Source organism: Hippopotamus amphibius, chromosome 2 (genome assembly GCF_030028045.1).
Source record: "Hippopotamus amphibius kiboko isolate mHipAmp2 chromosome 2, mHipAmp2.hap2, whole genome shotgun sequence".
NCBI lineage: Eukaryota > Metazoa > Chordata > Mammalia > Artiodactyla > Hippopotamidae > Hippopotamus > Hippopotamus amphibius.
In genome coordinates, this window is record NC_080187.1 from 69,629,940 (window position 1) to 69,652,163 (window position 22,224).

Genomic DNA, 22,224 nt, shown 5'->3' on the forward strand with positions numbered 1-22,224 from the left:
AGAAAGTTGGAGTGAATGTGAGAGACAGAACCTGGAAGGGAGCTGGCAGCTCTTAAACCTCCTTCACACACACACACACACACACACACACACACACACGTGCGCGCGCACCAAGCTCAGGGTTTCTGAAAGCAAGGGCAACCGAGCTCCAGACTGAGCTACTTAGCCCATTGTGGGAAGGTCTGCACAGAGAAAGCCACTGTTTAGCCACGCTGCCTGGACTCCTGTGGCCTGTGATTGGTAAAGGAGGAAGCACTCAAGAGGAAAATAAAAACCACAAGAAAAAAAAATCTTTAAATGTTTATTTATAATACTCAGTGGCTTATTTAAGATGACTTCCATTTATGGTAATGAGCCTTTAAACGAGGCCATTTAAAATCATTACATAGGCTCTGCCTGGCATTAACCACAATACTTAAGATTTCCGTGAGGACAGGACCTGGGCTTTGCAACATCATTTACTCCTGTGGTTTTTCTGGTTGGGTTCTAAGAATCTCAGGGAATCCCCGGAGACTCTTCCGGGAGTTTCTTTGGGGGAAATGTGGTCATGGTAGACTCGCTTAATTTGTGTCTGCTTGATGGCCTCCAAATATCCCTCCAACACCAAAATAAGAGTTGACACTACCAGGTATGCAATGTAATGCAGGTGATATCCACAATGTTTAGACCCCAACTAATTCAAGAGGTTTCCTGATGTCCTGAGTCCATGAAAAACTAAGAAATCTTCATTAAGAGAAGGTATGACTGAAGCCACAGAAGGGATAAAGAAGCAACGGGATCTTCAACTATTAAAGACAGCAACATTCATCCGACCACACAGCACTGGCAGACAACCGGCTTCTTCCTCTCACACACTGTACAAACTCCGTTTGCAGTGACTGTTAGAGCACGTTATACTCAATTTGTTTAGGCTTCTACCACTCCCACTGGATAGCAGTCCTTGAATACAGGCACCATTCTCCTTACATCCCTATGGCCTAGGGCCATGTTAGTTTGATTTGTAACAGGCACACAATTAATCAGTTCATTCAACAAATGAACTGATTAAATATGCTGCAGGGAGAGTATTGAGACATGTGAATTTGAAATCAGAACTCTAATTTTTAACCCATCAAGAAAATTCTCGCAGCGATGCTCAAAATTTTTACACTGAGTAGCCTACTCTGCTCCACATATCTTCAAGTCTTTTATGCCTATGCCTGTGTTAGAAAGCCAGTGCTTCAACTCCCTGAATTAAGTTTATTCCAAAAGAATTGCCACCATGTAACTTTCATTACTACCTATTAACTCATTACCCCTCTACTAGTGGCATCTTCTAATCTGCACAATTTCCTTGTGAATAGGGGTGGACCCTACAACTCAGGCAACATGCAGTTTTAGCAAAAGCTACTGCCTGGTATTCAAAGGCCTCATCCATCTGGGCCCACCTCTGACACACAGAGCCTGTGCTTTAGGGTTCTTTGAGTAGGAATATTAACAGTTTATATTTACTCCACGGTGATAATACAAGAATTCAATGGAAATGCTGGCTATTAGTGATCAATACATTTCAATATTTTTCCTATCATTTTACAGAGAAGAGGACTTGGGGATAAGCATAAATCCTGAATGCGGTTGCAAATGTGGAAGGAAATCTCACAAGGATGCATGCGTAGGGAGAGGACTGACTCTCTTCCAATTTTCCCTAAGGGCCAGTGGACACTGTCATTTGGGGGAAACTGAGCAGCTTTGCCCACTGCTATTTCCTCCTTGAATGGGTTTGTTCTTCACCAGGGCCTGGACAGAACAAGGACCAAACAGATGCTGTGAGACGTGTTGCCCTCTTTTTCACACAAAACCCTCATCTTTTTCTCTTTTTTACCCTCGTTTAGAAAATAAGTCCTTCCTGTAAAAACAACATGTAAACTCATCATAAGTGATACTGCTGTTGAGATTTCTAATTTTTTTTACTGCTGAATCATGTTTTCATGAAGGAATGAAAGAACAAGTGGCCAAAAATTAAGAAACCATTTTTCATGACTTTTGATATAAAAATAGACCTGCAGCATCACTTATTTTAAAAAATATTTAATCACACTTTCCTTTGAAATTTTTCTCCCCAAATGCCATACAAAATCATTACTTACAGCTCAGACAAGTCAAGGTGATGAAAATGTTTCCTAGACAAAATCGTCAGTTTATTTCGGGTAAAATTGCTGAAAAGAACCAAAAACATTAAATGTGAATTACAAGTGTACTTTCAGGGATAAAGTATTCAAATAGAATTTTTTTCAAAGTATAATTTCACTTGATCTTGATTCATGCCTTACTTAGATCCATTAATCTCTTTCTTTCACCTAGAGTGACAACTTAGTTTTTCCTGCCTCTCCTATAATTCTTGCTTGGGAATGGGGTTGGGGGGGAAATAATTTTCATAATGTCTATTTTGAATCTCTTTTTTTACCCCAAAGTTTCTTTTTTCTATTTAGAGCCAAATAATATACCTCCTAGAGATATCTGAACAATTAATAGGAGGATTAAATTAAACCAAGCTAAATTTAAACCATAAACTCATAGGGAAAAATATACTTTAAAAATAAAGAGCATCATGAATATTCGGAAATTACGTGACACACAGAACTCCAAATATTAACAAATCCGAATAGAAAAGGTAACACCTATTGATAAACTCTGCTGAGACTGCTTATATATGACTTCCAAATAACCAAATAATTTCACAACGAGAACAACAACAACAAAATATCAGATAACAAAGACTATGTCAGATTTTATCTGGAAATATTCTAGCAGCGTATCATTCGAAGATTTGGAGCAACCATACAATGAAAAGATGTCCTATTTGTGAATGAAAAACACTAATGAATTTACTGACATTTTTCAAATATGTAGTTTTATTTAAGGGAATGGGAGTTTTGGTTTCCAGTGATTACTGCCATGAGACCTTGAGCTGGGAAATTCAGAGCCTTAATCCTGGCAGCTGCCTCACTCTGTGAATTTGTTTACTGGTCGAATTTATTTAAAACGTGTGCAATGCTTGGGCCTCTAGACATGTGTTTAATAAGTAATCTGAATGTAAAACAAACATCAACTTTTACAAAAAAGCAGAGTCCTCAACAATTTGCGATGAGCCTTTCAGTATCTGATTCCCATTCAGGAAAGCGAGCACTGGGCGGACAGTCAGGTAGACGTGGGAAACCTGCAGCAACAGCAATACTGCCCCCACCAAGTCTGGTCTGTTGTGTACGTCCCACACAATCACGGGTCGAAGTTTCCTGGTAGGTCTGGCCAGTCTCCTTCAGAGAGGGTTAAAGACCAGGAGGAGCCAGTACATGAACTAAGACTAGTCAGTTGGTGGATAAAGAACATGCCACGTCAGCATCTCATAACTCAAGAAGGCCACTTGCGTGGCCACTTGCGGCTTAATTCTGTGCTGAGATTTCCTCTCACCTAAACCTCCATCTACTCGAGGATGCCCTCTTCCTTCCACGCTGGCATCTTCTCTCTTCACACTGAGTGTAAAGTGCTCACCCACATGAAAAAATAATCCAGCGGGGAGTTGTAAAATGTGCCCACATAAATCTTTTCTTGTGGACCGTGAATTAAGGATGGGTTTCACCAGAGTCTGATACATTGACAAGCCGCCCTGCCTGTCTCCACCACAGCCTGTGAGGCACAAATTGTTTTCATCTTCGTCAGAAAAACCCATCCTTCTAACGGAAAAAAACAAAAACAAAAGCAAAAAACCCCGACTCTTCCTCCCAAGAAGAATGAGGAGCGAGAGGCAAAAAGGAGGACACGCTCATTGTCAAGGTTCCGGGTCAGCCAGCAAGGCCGGCCGCGGGGCAGCTGCCCTGTCAGGCTGCTAGCAGCACAGCCCAGAGCAGGGTTACACGCCAAAGGACAAGATGAGTTTTATGAGCCGTACTTATTATTGGGGCCAAAAGCCAAAAGGGAAGAGGAGGGGAGGGAAAAAAAAATCAACAATCCTCTTACTGTTTGATTATAGAACTTTGCAAAGGAGCTAATTAGCACCTCTGCAAAGCCCCTGGAAAACACAAATACTGGCTTTTCTCACAGTTTCTGAGTTCTCAGGGGCTGGGCAGGAATTAAAGGCATCAAGAAATAAACTCAGGGACCAGTCCTAGGGGCTCCGGACAGTCAGCACGGGATGCTAAATAAGCACAGGGCAGGGGAGGAAAGATGAAAGTGACCGACAGGATCCAATCCGAATTTCCCCAAAACCCAAAGTGAAATAGATGTTTTTGTGCATATTTTTATTTTGTTGGGGAAACTCAGAGAGATAATCAGTATATCCCAGGAGTAGAGAAAAACAGCTTCTCATACATATTTCTTGATCAGCTCCCTTGCAGGCATGATGCTGATATTCAACTAAGGATGCCATTTACCACGCGTGGGACGTCAGGGAGAACACACCAGCGCCCCAAGTCGTCAGTCATAAGCAGCGGCTGAGACCCAGGTCTGGAAAGGCAAACACCTGACTTAATTCCCTCCTCCCTGCCATTCCCTAAAGCCAACCGCTTAATTTAATTTCTATTTGGGTGATTGAGAGCCTCTTTCATCACGTGAATACCTGAAGCTTACTGACATTGTGACTTCTTTCTAACTGTCTGAATATCAGCCTGACTTTGTGCTGTCTTACCATTTGACGATGGCGACAGATATCAGTAATTTTTGCAGTCTGACCAACAGCTGGGCTTCCCAACTGTTGGCTTCTAAAGAAACTATGCAAGATATGTCCATAGCCTTGGTTTCCTATTTTCAAATGACACCTTTCTAGGAGACTGGGACAAATATTTGGCTTTATATAAGTGTGTACAGCACACAGAATACAGTTAAAACTATTCCACCATATATCAGCCTGAAAAAAAATACAAAAGGTGGCTTTGGTTTTCATATAAATAGCTTGGAACGAGAAAAGTAGGGAAGATATAAGAGGCATAGTAAAGTCAAAAAAAGTCTATTTCTAAAACTACAATTAACCATAGCCCACTATATAGATCACAACATTAGGGAAAGTGATGTAGTAAAACAGCCAGTAAAATGTGGTTGTTGAGTAATTCAGGTCTACAGTCAGCAGTAATGAAAATACCAGAACGTAACCACTGAGGTCATTAATTACACTTCAGTGATTGCATTAGAGCATTTTGCCTTTTTCCTGTGTCCAACTTCTCTCTTGTTTATGCTATCAAGGCCTACGCAAGACATCAGAATTTGTGCAGGCAAACCAACTCCAGAGTTGCTGCCAAAAAGCCTCTAAATGAAATGTGTTAATAAAGTTCCTTGGAGTTTTATCACCTTTTTGCCAAAAGTTTTATATCTTAATTCTACGGATTTTATTTTTAAATTGACTTCCTCATTAACGCCACCTATGAAATATGAAGTCACTGTACTGGCTTGGTAAAATTAAGGTTTTTTTTCATAAGATCAACAAATCTCCACAGCGTCCAGGCAATCTGCTCAAAGAGAACGATTTCTTTTACAAACTGGCCTGGAAATCAGTCAGGGAACTGTTCTCCCCAAGACAAAGAAAGAGGACAAATGTTACAAGAAGGGTTGATTCTCTCATTACATGGAAAACACATTTTATTTTCTGTACTGCTACTAAAAATGCATAGCCAGGAGTGAGCCCTGAGTCAAAATTCTGCCACTTTCCATCTGTGGACCTGAGTCTGATTTCACGTTTATGAGATGGGAGTCAAAAAGATCCTCCCTACCAACTGTCAGAAAAATCAACTGAGACCAAGCAGGTGAGAGTCCTGTAGGTAGACTGTAGACTATGAAACACATAAAGTATTGCTGCAGAGACTCTGCAAAGCACAAAAGGGCCAATGAATGCAGGCAACATTCCTCCTGCAGAAGTTCCTACTGAAAACTAGGAGTGCGGGGCGGGCACCAAGCAAAGCTTAAGGGCGGTTGATCCTCTGTTTCACGAAGAAACATCTCAGGAAGGCCACACCTTATTGACCACATGCCCTCCATCATCTAAAAGGATTCAGCAGCAAACAACTGAAGAGCTCCCACTGTCCCTATTCCCATTTGACTTCAGTTGATATCACTCTGACTTCAGTGGAACTATTTACTCTTGTTACAATTGTCTGGCCCTCTGGCATGTTCCATGATTGAGTTTTCTTCACTTTTATCAATCATTGACATATAGCTTTGGGGAAAAAAAGTTTCTAAAAAGGATCTATTGCAGAAGAAAGGAAGAGCATTAGCGATTTTTAGTTCCCTAAAAAGGCCAAGGCCAAGTCAGTTTCTTTTAATTCCACTAGTTTGATGTCTTCCAGGGAACATGTCATGATTCCAAGGAAAAGAACTGAGGACGCTGTACCAGGGCATAGTTTTCACATCAGACTCCTTGCTGTTGGCCTATTGCTCTGTCCAGGATGGAAATGGCCCAGCAACTCATGAAAGGGAATAAGCAGGCTATTCTAAGTACCTCTCTGAAGCTATTCAGAAATCAAAGCTAATGTTTCTAAGCTATTGTCAAAGCTATACTAACTTTAAAAAAGGAGGTTTAGAGTTGGAAAAGAAGGAAAATAAACAGAGGGGGGGAAATACTGAATAAATTGGGTCTTGGGAAAGAAAAAAATCAACCTTTACTTACATGTGCTGTAAGTTGCTGTTTTTCAGAAATGCTTTATGAGCCACAAATTTTAATCCGGAATCCACAATGGTCCTAAGAAAGCACATAATTGCATGTATGTTAAAGCTAATGACAACTGTGCCTCTGACTCTAACAGAGCACAAGAAAAGGTTCTGAGATAAAGTATGCAAGTCCTGAGTACTCACAGGTTTTTCAGTCCCGCATAAGCTTCAACATCATCTTCGTTGATGATTTCTAATCTTTTCTGATTCGCAATGTAACTGCAAAAAAAGCAGAGAGTGAAAACTAGTGACTCAGCATACAGGCAGTCCATAAAAAATGGGTAAGTTCCATCCATCCTCAACAGGCTGCTCAAGACAATTCCTCCCCACCCACCTAGTCCCACCATTTATTTCTTATTTTTATTTTTTTTTAATTAATTACTTTATTTATTGGCTGCGTTGGGTCTTCATTGCTGTGCGCGGGCTTTCTCTAGTTGCGGAGAGCAGGGGCTGCTCTTCTTTGTGGTGTGTGGGCTCCTCAGTGCTATGGCTACTCTTTTTGTGAAGCACCAGCTCTAGGCGCACAGGCTGCAGTAGCTGTGGCACATGGGCTCAATAGTTGTGGCTCATGGGTTTAGTTGCTCTGCGGCATGTGGGATCTTCCCGGACCAGGGCTGGAACCCACGTCCCCTGCATTGGCAGGTGGATTCTTAACCACTGTGCCACCAGGGAAGCCCTCACCATTTATTATAAATACAGCAAGTGGAGCAAAACTGAGGAGCGGGTTTCATTGCCAATGACAGGATCACCAGGGTTCATTTTTTTCTTAAATTTTTATCACGCTTTCAACCAGCAAGTTCAGTTGGCCTCTCCACTCAAGGTATCCCTTGTGTACACAAGTGAAAATAACTTGGAAATGCATCTACTACCTCTCAAAAGCATTTCACCCTTATGGTGACAGCCACAGGGATGCTGGTGTCACCCCACACTGGACAAATCACATCTTTCCCCACATTCCAAGAAAAGCAGTCACTCCCTTCTCTTTTACCTCCAGAGACACTGAAAGAGATTGCCCTCCCCCTTTTTCTCTGTCCCTCCCTTCCTCCCTTCCTTCCAATTCTCTCTTTTCCTCACCTAGGATCCCCTCTTTCTACTCTTGTCAGTAATAAAACCAATTTTTCCTTTTAGGAACCACATTTCACAAACCCCACATTGCCCTAGTTTACTCTCTGTAGAAACCTCTTCTTTCCCATCTACCAAACCCTCAAATACAGGAGTAAAATGGTGACTCTGGTTGCATGGAGAGTTTCATCCCCTTGGCCATGATGACTGGCTTAGAAATGTGTCTGTGCCCTCAACTAGACTAAAGAGAACTTCCCTAAAATTAAAAGAAGAATGCTAGGACAGAGTCTCTCTCTTTCTCTGGGATCATAGATGAAAGATTACACAGGCCTGGGGCTTCCATGAGAAATATTTCTGCCACAAGAAAAGAGACTGTCCAAGAATGAAGTCAGCACACAGGAAGAAAGAGAGGAAGAGATATAAAGAGAGACAGAACCCTGAAAATGCTACTTGAGCCTAATCTCTGAGGTTGCTTATCACTAACAGAAGTTTGATCTGAATTTCTGTCACTTGCAACCAATAAAAATCCCTGGTAATACAAACACAAAGCCATTAAACCTACTATCATGGAATTTCCCTGTGCTACAGTTATCTGAGTATCTGTCTATTCACTTTTTTTAGATCATGACCTCTTTTTGAAGACAGCTGGGTCCTATTTTACAATTTGTAACATGCACCACAGCATCTAGCAAAGAACCTTGCACAAAGCAGATCTTCAAGAATGAAGGATGCATGGATGGATGGGCAACACTTGGGGTCCCAAAGGCACTCCAGGAAGTTGTATTAGGATGGATTTTCGCCTTTCTTTTTCAAAACATTTAAGATATATATCATTCCAATTAAAACAAATATGTAGCCCTACTGTTAACAACATGAACTAAAATGAAAAAAAAAAAAAAGTAACCAATGAGGGAGAAGATACAGCATCTATAGATCCCTTCTACCCAATCCCAAAAAAGGAAAAAAAGATGTCCAAATACATGGTAAGTATTGGAGCACCTGTTTTTAGAAAATAAATTTTAGAAATAAAGCAAAATAAGTAAATGCTCTGAGAGAACAAAATCACACCAAAAGAGAAATAATTTTAAAAAGACCCACATAAACATTGTCCCCTGTTACATAAAAAAAGCAACATCCAAGATAGATGGGCATCTTCTGCTCAAAGATCTTGGTTCTGCCTGATACCTGGGGACTGGAACTTAATAGATATGCAGGAAGGATTCATTCCCTTCTTTCCTTCCACCCCACACAGAAGGAAACACTTTAAGGCTCCAACCTAATGATAAAACAACAATTTTTAATGTTATGAGTTTTTATGAAATATTTCAAAATTATCACACTTTAGATACATTTTTTCCCAAGATTTTCAATCCACTAACATTTACAGTAAAAATTATAGTGACCTCTCTCTTCCAAATTACCTCCCAATAAGAAGTGCATTCCAGAGAGCCCTACGTTTTAATGCTTTTTTGATGCAACTGGCAGAAAACAAGGACAAATATTGTGGTCAAGGTTTCCTTTGGGGTCACAACCAGGATTCCAGAGAAGCTTGTTCACTCCTTACAGCTGTCACTGTTCTGAAATCGTCTGAGAGATTCTCCAGCTCTCTCTCCTGGTTCTTCATTGTATCCTCCATGCTTTCGGCAGGGGCTTGACCCTCAGGAGGTATTTAGCCAACATCTGTGGCACAAGGCATTTATTTTTAATTTTTCCTTTATTTATGCCCTTTATTTTATTGTCATTTCATTTTTGTCAGGTTTTTAATTTATAAACTCTCCAACTGTATTCAACAAAATACAATGAGCTAACATAAATAAAAATGAAAGGCACAATAGAAAGAAGAGCCAGGGTAGAGATGCCAGTGGAGCTAGGAATGCAGTTTAAAATGCTGGAAAAGGGCCACAAGTTTAATTCTAAGCTTTCTAGTGACCAACACCCCCCCAAAAAGGAAAGGGGGATATATTTAGCCAGTGGTAAATTCATAGCGTTCATGAGATGAAAATAAGTCAGATGTTAAGCAAAGCATAACTGTTCTTTTTTTTTTTAAGCTCTTTATTGGAATATAATTGCTTTACCCTGTTGTGCCAGTTTTTGAGGTACACCAAAGCGAATCAGCTGTATTTATACATATATCCCCATGTCCCCTCCCTCCCACGATTCCTTCCCATGCTCCCTGTCCTGGCCCTCTAAGTCATCACCCATCATCAAGTTTATCTCCCTATGCATACAACTGTTCTTGAATCTAAGACCAAACAGGAGATTCTGCTGAAAAACCATCAAAAGAACCATGCAAAATTAAGAAAAATGGGCACCAGAGAATACCCTTCCACTGTGGAGGCAGGATGCCCTGGATAAAGAATGAATTTTTCTCCTGGTCAAAATGGAAAAAAGCAACAGAAGTGCTGGTTTAAAAAGTCGGCAAGTGCCCCTCCAGATGCCAAGAATTCCCTTTCATAAGTTACCATCTGCAGAGATGCCCACAACATAGCTGCAGGCTATAAATTGCTCATGAAATCTACCCTTTAAGAAACGCTCCTTAGATACCATTAAGTGAGGAATCATAGGGTTAGAATGGAAGCCAGTAAAGTTAATAACAAACAATTCACAGAGGCGAAACCTCAACGGCACAGGAACATATGAAAAGCTGCTCACGCCTCAAGGAATCTGAAATGCAAACTAAAACAACACGGATTTATCATTCCTCTGCCACGAGCTGGACACAATGTTTAAAGTCTGAATATAAAGCATTTCTAAGGATGCAGGATATTTCTCTTATATTGTTGGAGGGAGTGTATTGATAAATTGGCACAATCACTTTGCAGAATAATTTGCCAGTATCTTGGAAAATCATACATCACACGCTTCATAGAGTCCAACAATCCTATTTCTAGGTTTTCACCTGGAGAAATGTTCACTCATGCACACCAAGAGACATATACAAGAATATTCACTGTAATACAGTCAGAAGAAAAAACTGGAAACAACCCAAGTGTCTATCAGTTAAGAAACAGAATAAAATGAGGCGTGTTAGGGACTTGCCTGGTGGCACAGTGGTTAAGAATCGCCCTGCCAATGCAGGGGACACGGGTTTGATCCCTGGTTCGGGAAGACCCCACATGCCAAGGAGCAAATAAACCCATGTGCCATAGCTACTAAGCCTGCGCTCTAGAGCCCATGAGCCGCAACTACTGAGCCCATGTGCTGCAACTACTGAAGCTCACGTGCCTAGAGCCTGTGCTCCACAACAAGAGAAGCCACCGCAATGAGAAGCCCACGTACAGCAACAAAGAGTAGCCCCCACTTGCCACAACTAGAGAAAGCCCATGCACAGCAACGAAGACCCAATGCAGCCAATACAGAAAGAAAAAGAAAGAAAGAAAGAAAGAAAGAAAGAAAGAAAGAAAGAAAGAAAGAAAGAAAGAAAGAAAGAAAGAAAGAAAGAAAGAAAGAAAGAAATCTCTTTTTTAAAAAAAGAGGTGTGTTAAATAAGTGGACTTGAACCAGATCTTTATATCTGAGTAGAAAGAAATCTACATGCTAAGTGAGAAAGAAAACTAAGCAAAATTTCATACTGATATGTACATAAAACATAGAACAATTGATGTGAACTTTTAAAAAGACACAGAAAACACCACCACATAATGTTCATAGTTGAGGATATTTGTAAAGTATAAAAAGAAGATTACAAGGAAGGTCACCTTGGGAAAGGAGAATGGGTCTGGGTCCAGGATAAAGAAACTGACACTGTTAAACTATTTTATTAAACTATTAAACTATTTATTTTCTTGAAAGAGAAAAGCCTTTGTAACAAAAAAGACAAAAATGTTAAAGTGTCAGTTCTGAATATAAGCACCTGAAGTTACTGTTATGTCATTAAATTTTTATGAATTTTTTAAATGTATGAAGGAGAAAGAAAGAAGGAAGGGAGCGGAGGGGAGGGGAGGGGGGAAGGCGGGGAAAGAAAGAGGGAGAGACAGAAACAGAGAAAGCCACAAGGGAAATGACCGCAGGGAAGCTGGACCCCAGGGCCTCTCAGTTACTAGGTGACCAAATACACCTGGGCTCAAGTCCTTGGTTCCTTGGACCACCCAAAAGCAAACAGTCTGAAAGCCTTCTTCTCCCTGCCCCGAGCCCCTGGACGGGACCAGAAGACTGAGGAGCATGCTGGGCTGCCCCCTCCTGGTGACTTCCTTGTGCCTCCAGGAGGATCCTGGCAACACCGGGTCTTTTGAGCTCTGCCATCTCATCACTGCCACTGATCAGAAAAGCAGCAGCTGCAGAGACCAACCAAGCGTTAGGAAGGAGAGCAGAAGGGCCAGGCCAGGACAGACAGCTGAAAGATGCATGGACAGGGAACGCAGCAGCCTCGACCCCCAGAAAACCATTTCCTGTCACTCTGGTCAAAGTGCTGTTCAACTCTGAGGGCTCTTTACTGAGTCAAGCTTTGCTTAATAAAACACATCTCCAAGGAGGGTTTCACTCCCAACGACGCGGTGGAAAGGCCGAGCATTTTGGTACAGACATATCTCTCCATTGCAACCCCTAACTCCTCATGCCCACCGATCTGGAAAGCTTAGGCCCCCGGGGCTTTAAGGCACAAACCCTCCCCCTAGAGCCCACGCCCCAGCGCTCACATGAGTTCAGTCAAGATTTCCAGCTTCTGCCCCTCCAACCTGCACACTCTACTGCCTTTGTTCTCTTTGAGAACAGTTGGCAACCTGTGAATAATGACAAAGAGACTTGGTGGATTGGCATTTTTAAAATGTGATACTCCTTAAGAATTTCTCTCCCTTCCCTCCTTGGCCTCCAGGTCCCTCTGGTCCACCCCTCCATCCACAATCTGTATGGAATCATTGTTGGCCTTCACCCATCCTGTTTTGCCCAAATATGCCTTCCTCCTTTCTCAAATCATATATAGGCCTCTTACTTGGACTTCATATTATGAAGCTTGTTTCCAAGCATTATTCATCACTTTTACTACACCCCAAAAAGCTGGAACTTCTCAATGAATTCACCTAAAACGATTCTGGGCCCTTACAGTATCTGAGCTACTGCCTGATTTACAGGCAACATCAAAAAGGCTTTTTCCAATCAGAACATTTTTATTCCATCAGTTGGCTAGCATTTTTTAAGCATTTATTTTCCTTCTTAACTTCATAATTAAGAATGGGAGGGAATGGAGGGGCTCTTTGTACCCACCATTATATTTTTCTACTAATCTATCTAACTCTCCTACTGAACTGTTAACTCCTCAAACCAAAGAGTGTTATTCATCAAATCACACGTCCATTTCCTAGCATAGAGCTGATGCATGTGAAATGCTGGCTGACATAAAGCAGTCAATCTGACCCACAGATCCTCCATGGGAGTTTTCATTGTCTCACGGGAAAGACCAGACATATATGTACTATAAATACTAAATGAAAATTATGATAATAGAAAATAACTTCATTTGTCATAAAGAAAACAAGGAAACAGTAACAGAGGAAGAGAGAAAGCCAATTTTGAAAGCAAAATTTGTCCAATCTAGAAGGAAATTTAGATCACAAGCATATAACACACTCAATCCAAATACTCATTTATTTTTCATAAATGATAAAAACTAATTGCCCTCCGAAGATAAGGATTTATTTGCCATTTCAGTCTCAGAAATGTTAAGGCTAGAAAGAATCTTCAGATCCAGCTGTCCTTGACTTTGAGAGAGCGATGCTCCTCAAGGTCAGTGCTCACTACCACAGTATTTGACGAGCAGAAGAGAGAGGTTTCCAAGCATAGGTCAAGCACATGCATTGCAAGGGCACAGTGGAAGAAACCATATGATATGACTGGGCAGCAAAGGCTTCCATGGGGTCGGGCCTTGAAGGATGCCCGGAAAGTCAACAGATAAAAAATGTGAACATAAGCAAAGTCCACACTATATGCCATTTTATTTTGTGTTGTCACCAAATCTTCTCCATTCTCAGTGTGACATCCAAGGCCTTCCCTATGACATTTTCTTGAGGGTAAAGAATTTTCTTTCCTTAGGCTTAACAAAAAGCTCATAGCTGGATTTTTTTGGGGGAAAAAAAGAGATAATTTTAGGAAAAATTCACAGAAACATTTTTGAATTACAGTTTCCTAGAAAAGGATACTCATCCCATTTGAAAAGATTTCGCATTGGCTTTAACAACCTATCAAATAATTCCTCCAGGCAGTCTTTCCAAGTAACAAAGAGTGGTTTCTAACACATCTTTTCTTCCTGTGTGTTAGCTTAACAGCAGTATTGCTCCAAAGTAAAATTTCCCTTTACCTTAGACTTTATTACCTGAACTGTACTTTGGCAATATATCAAAAAGAAATGGAAACAGCAGTGAATATTTCTAATGATCACTCTTCAAAATGGAATCACTTCCCACTACCTTGGCCACCTCCAACCCCACCACATAAGTAAATAATTAAGCTAATAAAATTAGAACTCAAATGTCACTAAAGACTGTGATATGCGCTCAGGCTGACAGCCATGGGTGAGGTGTTTCAACTCTGATAGGATCCTCTCTGCCATAAGATTTCCATCACAGGGAATAGAATAACCCTCCTAAAAAAATGTGCCCTTGTTCACCGAGTCCACAACTGCATAGCTTCAGTTTCTCAGCAAAATGCTAAGAAAGAGTTTTGAAAATCAGTCCATGATGGGCCAAAGCAAGACTTAAAATAGGATTCTCTCAATCTATCACTCCTTTCTCAAGAGAGGGTCCACCACCCCACCGGTGACAATGTGAATGCAGAGAACACCAAATAAGTGGGCTCAGAACCTGAATTCCAGCAGCCAGCCTACTAGCACAGCCTGATTAGCATCAGCACATCCATCTTTTTGGCCAAGGGCACAGAAGTAGCCCCAGTAATTCCCTTTTATAGAATGTTGTGTGACAGGCACTGGGGTACCCAGGAGGTGTGGGTGTCTCCCTTACCCAACAAAGCTACCAGGAGAGCACTATGATTGTTTCTGCTTTTTGGAAGAGGAAACTGAGGCCTAACCTTGTCAGATCATGTCCCCAGGGTCACATAGCTGCCAAAAGAGGATCTGAACCCAAATCTACCTGCCTCTGAACTCTGAGCTCATAGCTACTGTACTGCACCACTAGGACTGTGGACTTGTAAATCCTGCACCTACGATAGGGAATAATTTCTAAAATTTCTGCAAAAGTGGACCTTCACAAATAATCACAGCCTGAAAACAACAGTCAATGAAAAGGAACGACGACATTTTACAGGATGAGCTCATGTATTATATCCACACAGCGGTACTAGGAGATAAATAAAAAATCTTCTCAGATTCTTACACAATGCCAAGCTCTGAGAACTTAAGCTTCCTAGAATAGCCTGAATTCCTTGGGAACTTAAGAATTCAAGTGCCTGTGGAGACAGTGTGTCGAAAACGGAACCCTCCTACACTGTTGGGGTGAATGTAAATTGGTGCAGCCATTATGGAAAAGAGTATGGAGGTTCCTTAAAAATCTAAAAACAGAGCTACCATATGATCCTGCAATCCCACTCCTGGGCATACATCCGGAAAAGACAAAAGATCTAATTCGAAAAGATACATGCACCCCAATGTTCATAGTGACACTATTTACAACCGCCAACACATGGAAACAATCTAAGTGTCCATCAACAGATAAATTGATAAAGAAGATGTGGGGGGTGGGGGGATGTGTGTGTGTTTGTGTGTGTGTATAAAATGGACTATTTCTCAGCCATAAAAAAGAATGAAATAATGCCATTTGCAGAAACATAGATGGACGTAGAGATTATCATAATAAGTGAGGTCAGTCAGACACAGAAAGACAAATATTATGTGATATCACTTATATGTGGAATCTTAAAAATAACACAAATGAATGTATATACAAAATAGAAAGAGACTCACAGACATAGAAGACAAACTTATGGTTACCAAAAGGGAGGAGAGGAGGGATAAATTGGGAGTAGGGGATTAACAGATGCACACCACCATGTAATAACATGGATAAAAAACAGGAATTTACTGTACAGCACAGGGAACTATAATACCTTGTAATAAACTACAACAGAAAAGAATTGGGAAAAAATGATATATACATATATGTATAACCAAATCACTTTGCTGTACACCTGAAAATAACATAATATTGTAAATCAACTGTACTTCAAAACAAAAAAAAAAGAATTCAAGTGCCTGGAAAATAATAAGTAGTGTAGTGTGAGGGGTAAACGTACTCCACTAGCTTCAGCTCTTACCTGTTATGCTACCTTGGGCAAGTCCCTACACCTCAGCTTCCTTGTCTGCAAAATGGGGTAATAACAGTACTTGCCTCAGGGAGCTGCTGGAACAATTAAAAAACTGCCCTAGCACATACGAGGACATCAATTAATGCTAACTATTAACAATGAGCGGCAGACTGGGGTCAGGGGCCGGCTTGGTCCCTAACTAGCTGGTGAACTGAATCTCAGCCCGCCTCCAGTGCTCACATCCCTGGAAGAGGAAATTTCAGCTTGATAGTGTCTCAGTTCCCTTCAGCACTCAAATTATAAGAAAACCAACAACATATTACGAAGAAAAAATTACACCCTGAAGAGAATTAATTCTCTCTATTTACATAGCATCTTTCTTATCCACCTTTATCAATGAAGTGGTTCCCAAAAAGAAACACTGCAATTTGTAACCAGAAAAATGAATTATGAAAGAAACTTTAGAGTTGGCTTTCTATCTAAAACACATCCGTTTCCAGCAGGAAAAAAAAAAAAATGTAAGTTTAACTTGACAAACTAAATAATAGCCTCCTATGAAAATTCAGGATTGGACACCAGCCTACAAATAATGTGACGTGTCAATATATTTAAAATAAATACATTTTCTTTTTAGCTGCTAACTTTTCAAAATGGGAAGATTTCCCATTTTAAAAATCTGAATTCCCACATTCTCTTAAAAAGCCAGAAGTTTCTCCAAACTGGACTAGAATTTCTTCCTGGCAGCAGTCAGGGGGGGCTGAGAAACACTGCTCCTGGGGGTCTGGGGCACATTTCCAGTTGGTCACAATCCCAACTGACCTCGGCTATTTCACTGGCCCACGGAAAGATTTTATGACACCTGATTTAACTCTTGCTTGTAATTTCCTCTGAGATTTCAATGTTCCAACTCTTCTCCTACATTGATATGTCATCTCTGCGCAGAGAGGTCCCTAAAATGAGTCTCATCAGATTAGATGACACAGAGACCACAATAAAAATACCTCCCGTTTTTAAAGAAGTTACCTCTACCTGTTCCAGAACCTTTAGAAACTTCCTCTGTTGTTTAAAAAGTAACTAAAACTGATGCTGACATAGCCAAGTATAATTTTATACTTGGTACAGTGGTAGATAATCCCCAAGAGAGGCAAGAGATTTGTTTTTCACAACAAAAATTTATTTTCCTGCCCACTAATTTATTTGATATTTTACATTAGGTCTCAGATCTTTCAATAGAGCATAATAACTTGCCATAGCAAATGGAAAGACAATTAACTAAACATGTACCATGGCACACGTTCACCATATTAGATGAAGAGCCCCAGGAGAGAAATGGTCCTGATGTGGAACTACCATCAAGAAAGAGGCTTAAGTGATGTTTGAGCCAACATTTTTATTTTGGACAGGTGTACTCTAATATTGGTCTACACGAAACCACCAGAAATAGGTCAGCTCACTGGGTGACTCGGGGTACACTCTGCAGCTAATTGATCCTGGCAGGCCCACGAGGGGCCATCCCTCACAAGGGTGGGGGCACCCCGGGAGCCTGAGAGGGTTTTTCCTCTGGCTGGGAAGCCGTCTGGTCACACCTGCTCCTAACAGCTTCTGGGCTAAAACCATCTCTGCTGTGCTCTGTGGGTGGATCTCTGCGGTCTCAGTCAAGCATCTGTCCACTTTCCAGGGCAGTCACAGCACTGCTTCCCCAGGCAAGCCTGGATCTGCCCGCTGGTACCTCCGCAGCTCATCTCGTCCCAGGACGGGGTGGCTTCCACCTGGACGGGCATACCAGCCAGGCGGCTTGGTCTCTGTAAAAGGATGTCAGTCCCACCATCTGCTTGTCTGGTTTCCAAAGCAAATGGATCTGGCTTTAACCAGGAACAGAGATTAACATTTTCCAGGCTCTGGTCAGAGGGGACAACTTCAAATCATCCGCAGTCCAGCTTCTAGCAAAGCCTGCCTCACAAAGCGTATGAGGGGATGGGCAACTAAGATCCTACATTGTATCAGTTTTATAATTACAGCACTGCGAGATGAAATTCTTGGACCACTTTAGCATCCTTGCACAATTGATGTCCTGTCACTTCCCCCAGCTTTCACTGACTTTCTCAGTAAGAAGAAAATGAAATCTACTTCTGCATTTTTCATAAAAGCTGTGAATTACATCACTCAAACTCCCTGCAAAAGAAACTCTTTTCAGAACAGAGTGCCAGACAAAGCTATGTTCCTGTGGAATTAGTAGGCATTCTCCTTCCTAATAATGAGCTTCTCTTTTCACTGCCAGGAAGTTGAGGACAAATGTTGTGCTCAGTTACAGCAACTCTGTCAACTGTTAGAGTTAGTTGGAGTTGTTTTCTCTTTTTTTTCTCACTCCTCCTTCTCATTTTTACCTTATTAACCTTATTGTGTAAAATAATTATCATTAGTTATCCAAATACTAATGATAAATTGGTTAATTGTGACATTTCTTATATTCATTCAATACAAATTATGTGGCCATTATGATCAATATGCTGGTACAATAGCATCATCTAATAGTTGTTTTCAAGAAATAAATTAAAAAATTATTTAATCCACAATTTTTGTGTGTTTCAAAGTGACTGTTTATAAAAAGTGAAATCTTGTAACTCCAGTCCAACACAAAATTATTTTTTTTCCAAAACGTGTTTTCCTCTTTTCCCATTATGTTAGGTCAATCAAGGTTTCGTTGACAAAAAGGGAAGAAAAACTTCCAATGATTAGCCCAGGACTTAAGAATTCTAAGAAGCATTCAAGTCAGCACAAATCACAGCAGAGAATACTTTTGAAAGCTCTTGGCCTCTGATCAGGCCAAATCATTCCATAGGAAGAGAATTTGTGGAACTAATATTTCTGCTCCAAGTTCAGGATAGATCAAGCACGGCACAGGGGAAAATGGGTATCAGGCCTAATATCAAAAAAAGAGAATGATTCAAGTGGTAAAATTTTAAGGTCTATTTGAAGCTCTGTTTTGATTTTGGCACAATTTCTCAGCCCACATTTATAGGTTATGGGAGTAAGGAGACTGATAGAATGTAAGGAACACTTCCAATTTCATCTTCACTGGTTTCACATCACGTGTTAACCTTTAATCGCATTTATAGAAGGTTAGAGATTATTTTCTTTGGAGTTAAACTACAAGAATATTGGTGGAAAGGGATCCCAGTCACAAGTGGTTGTGTGAGGCCACAATAAAGAGAAGCTATTACAGAAAAGAAGTGTGAATGCATCTAAAAGTCCTCAACAAATCTCTTATAAAAACTTTTAATTCAAGGAATATATCATTGCTAGAAAAGATGTATAGTTTGGAGATACCTAGAAGAGTCAAATTCGTGGTGATGGAAAGTAGCAGGTAAGGGGAGGGGAATAGGGAGATATCATTTAATGGGTACAGAGTTTCAGTTTTGCAGATGAAAGAGTTGTGGATTTGGATAGTTGTGTTGGTTGCACAATAACATAAACATAATGACACAAACTGTACATTTTAAATGGTTAAGATGGTAAATTCTGTTATGTATATTTCACCAGAATTTTAAAACAAAGAAAAAGAGAAAACATATTTTGTAAAGGCCTTGCCATTAAAAAGTGAGCAAGACAGTGAAAAGAGAAAACGGAGTAAAAATTGACTGATAACCTCCAGAGTTCAGGGGAACTGTTGTAAACAACCTAATAAATAAAATGGACCAGGACTATTGAAGAAAACAAAGTTACAGAACAAAGATCATGACCTGAGTCATAGTGGCTAAATCTGGCCCATCACTGCTCAGCACACAAACAGTCAATATCCCAATCAGCTTAGCACGCCAAGATGAAAGTAACATGCAAACCAGGGAAAGGGCACACAAAGGTTCCAATAGGGAGGACCAAAGCCCTCTAACATCTATCCTCTTCACCCTAGCATCCATCCAATGCCACACTCAAGACAGATTCTTCTGCTTCTCTGTCCTCCCTGAGACCTATAGAGTCTACTCTCTTCCAAAATATAGTTGAGGATAGCCACACAAAAACAAAAACAAATAGTCGAGCTATAACGATGTGTGATGTACTAGTACAATCATTCTACACTCATCAGCTCATTTTAACTTCACAGAAACCCCATTAGAAAGGTTCTAGGGGGCTTCCCTGGTGGAGCAGTGGTTAAGAATCTGCCTGTCAATGCAGGGGACATGGGTTCGAGCCCTGGGCCAGGAAGATTCCACATGCCACGGAGCTACTAAGACCATGCACCATAACTACTGAGCCTGTGCTCTGCAGCCCACAAGCCACAACTACTGAAGCTCGCCAGCCTAGAGCCTGTGCTCCGCAACAAGAGAAGCCGCCACAATGAGAAGCCCACACACTGCAACGGAGAGTAGCCCCCGCTCTCCGCAACTAGAGAAAGCCCGTGCACAGCAACAAAGACACAATGCAGCCAATAAATTAACAAAAAAAAAAAAAAAGGGAAAAAGAAAGGTTCTATTATTGTCCTCTTTTGCAGTTGGGGGAACTGAGACATAGAGACCTTTATTAACTAGTCCAAAGTAGCAGGGGCAGACAAACTTCAAAGTAGGGATCTTAACCCTCCAAGCCACCCTGCCTTATAACCTATGTGATTCCCTGACACAAACTCCCAAAGAAAATGAAAATTAATGTGTTGATCCACTTAAGCACAGCAATTGACATATTCAGTGTTTTTCCAATTTGGAAAAAAAAAATATAATGAGAAAGGGAACTTTTTAGGCACAGTTTTCAAAATCCCAGGATCCTCCCAGGGTACCAGTAAACAAATTATTCAGCCATAAAGACCTGCATATTTCTTAAAATGTTACATTCAGATCTAGAGCTTTCAGGGGCAATAATAAAATCTGCACAGGGAAGAGAGAAAGGTGGAAACCAGTAGTTACTGATGTCTAACAAGCCCCATTAACTTCTGGGGACAGAAGCATACATTGCTGGTCTGTCTGTGTCTGCAATATCACAAAGCTTGTTGTAACACAAGTCAGGGGAGGAATCCTGCACAGCTGTCCTTGGAATCACGGACGTCCACGCTTAAGAATTCCCCAGAAGAGAGGTGAGGGTGCTGCAATGGGAGGGGAGGAAGGGAGAGCCTGGCCAGCCCCCTGCACGCTCCTGTGCAGGAGACCTGCACTTTCTCTATTCCTGAGCATCATCCTGGCTCAAAACCACCACGATGCAGAGGTCAGATCTACAAGACAGAGGCCCAGACAGCCTTGTCCCTAGTGCCCTTAGTGCTGGACAATGGGCCCAGGCATGTGAGAGGCCCTCACTCTGGTACCCTTCCAGCCAAGCTCCTCCACATGCGGCAACAGTATGCTCCCACCTGGAAATCACACCTGCCCTTCTGGACCCAGTAGGATCTCAGAATTTCCTACCCTAAGACTCTAAGCCCACTGTGCAGGCCTTTTCTGTGGATCTGTCCTCCTATTATAGATGTGCACGCTCCTAGCCACAACTGCGTGTGTGTGTGTGTGTGTGTGTGTGTGTCTGTGTCTGTGTGTGTGTCTGTGTTTCTGTGTGTTTGGCGGGAGGGGTCCAAGGCTGCTGCTGTCTGTAGTGCTGTTAATGGAGTTCAAATGTGTAAGACAGTGATGTGACTGGGGACCCTATGTAGGCCATATAAGTAGAAGGAGCTGGCCTAAGTCCTATTACCCAAGACCCGTAAAGCTACCTGGTGGGAGGACATATTCACAATATACTTGTTGATTAGCTAATCGACTAAATGAATGAGTGAATGGATCAATCAAGCAATCAATCCATGTATAAACAGTCAATTCCTGTCCTCCATTTCAGCTATCTGCAGGAAAAGATAACCTTGTGAACAGAATGTCTACGACACTCTGAACTGTATACGCATAGATAGAAACTACGACGAAAGAAGAGTGATGACAGAGTGGACTCTAGGGTAGGCTGGGGTAAATAAATGGTTCAGTAGTGCCTTCAAGGCACCAGGCAGTTAAGCTCCAGGAAACAAACTTTTTTTTTTTTTGGTGAGAGAGCAATTCCCTGAAAAAGTAAATACGATGGCAAATAAGTTAAGCCCCAGAGGGCCATCTGGGCTTACCATGAGAGTCAACAACTCAACCAAAAAGAAGACCTTTCTCATAAGAGTTAAACATTATATGTTGGTTCCATAATGCCCATTCCTTTTTAAATTTAAATTTCAAAGTACACATGGAGTCTAAACTATTTTCATTTGTATGTATATTATGAACATACTGCATCGCGTAAATATAA

At 41.1% G+C, this 22,224-nt stretch overlaps 1 protein-coding gene across 4 annotated transcripts in view; it reads right to left on the minus strand.

Moving 5' to 3' along the window:
- The window catches only part of NTRK2 (neurotrophic receptor tyrosine kinase 2), a 345,813-nt gene that overhangs the window by 306,922 nt on the left and 16,667 nt on the right, over window positions 1–22,224 (minus strand). For all 4 annotated transcript variants that reach the window (XM_057722523.1, XM_057722521.1, XM_057722520.1 and 1 more), the window contains 3 exons: window positions 6,814–6,888; window positions 6,629–6,700; window positions 2,127–2,195 (listed from right to left, as the gene is read on the minus strand). In XM_057722523.1, coding sequence (XP_057578506.1) covers window positions 2,127–2,195; window positions 6,629–6,700; window positions 6,814–6,888 — 216 coding nt within the window. The remainder of the gene's footprint in view (window positions 1–2,126; window positions 2,196–6,628; window positions 6,701–6,813; window positions 6,889–22,224) is intronic.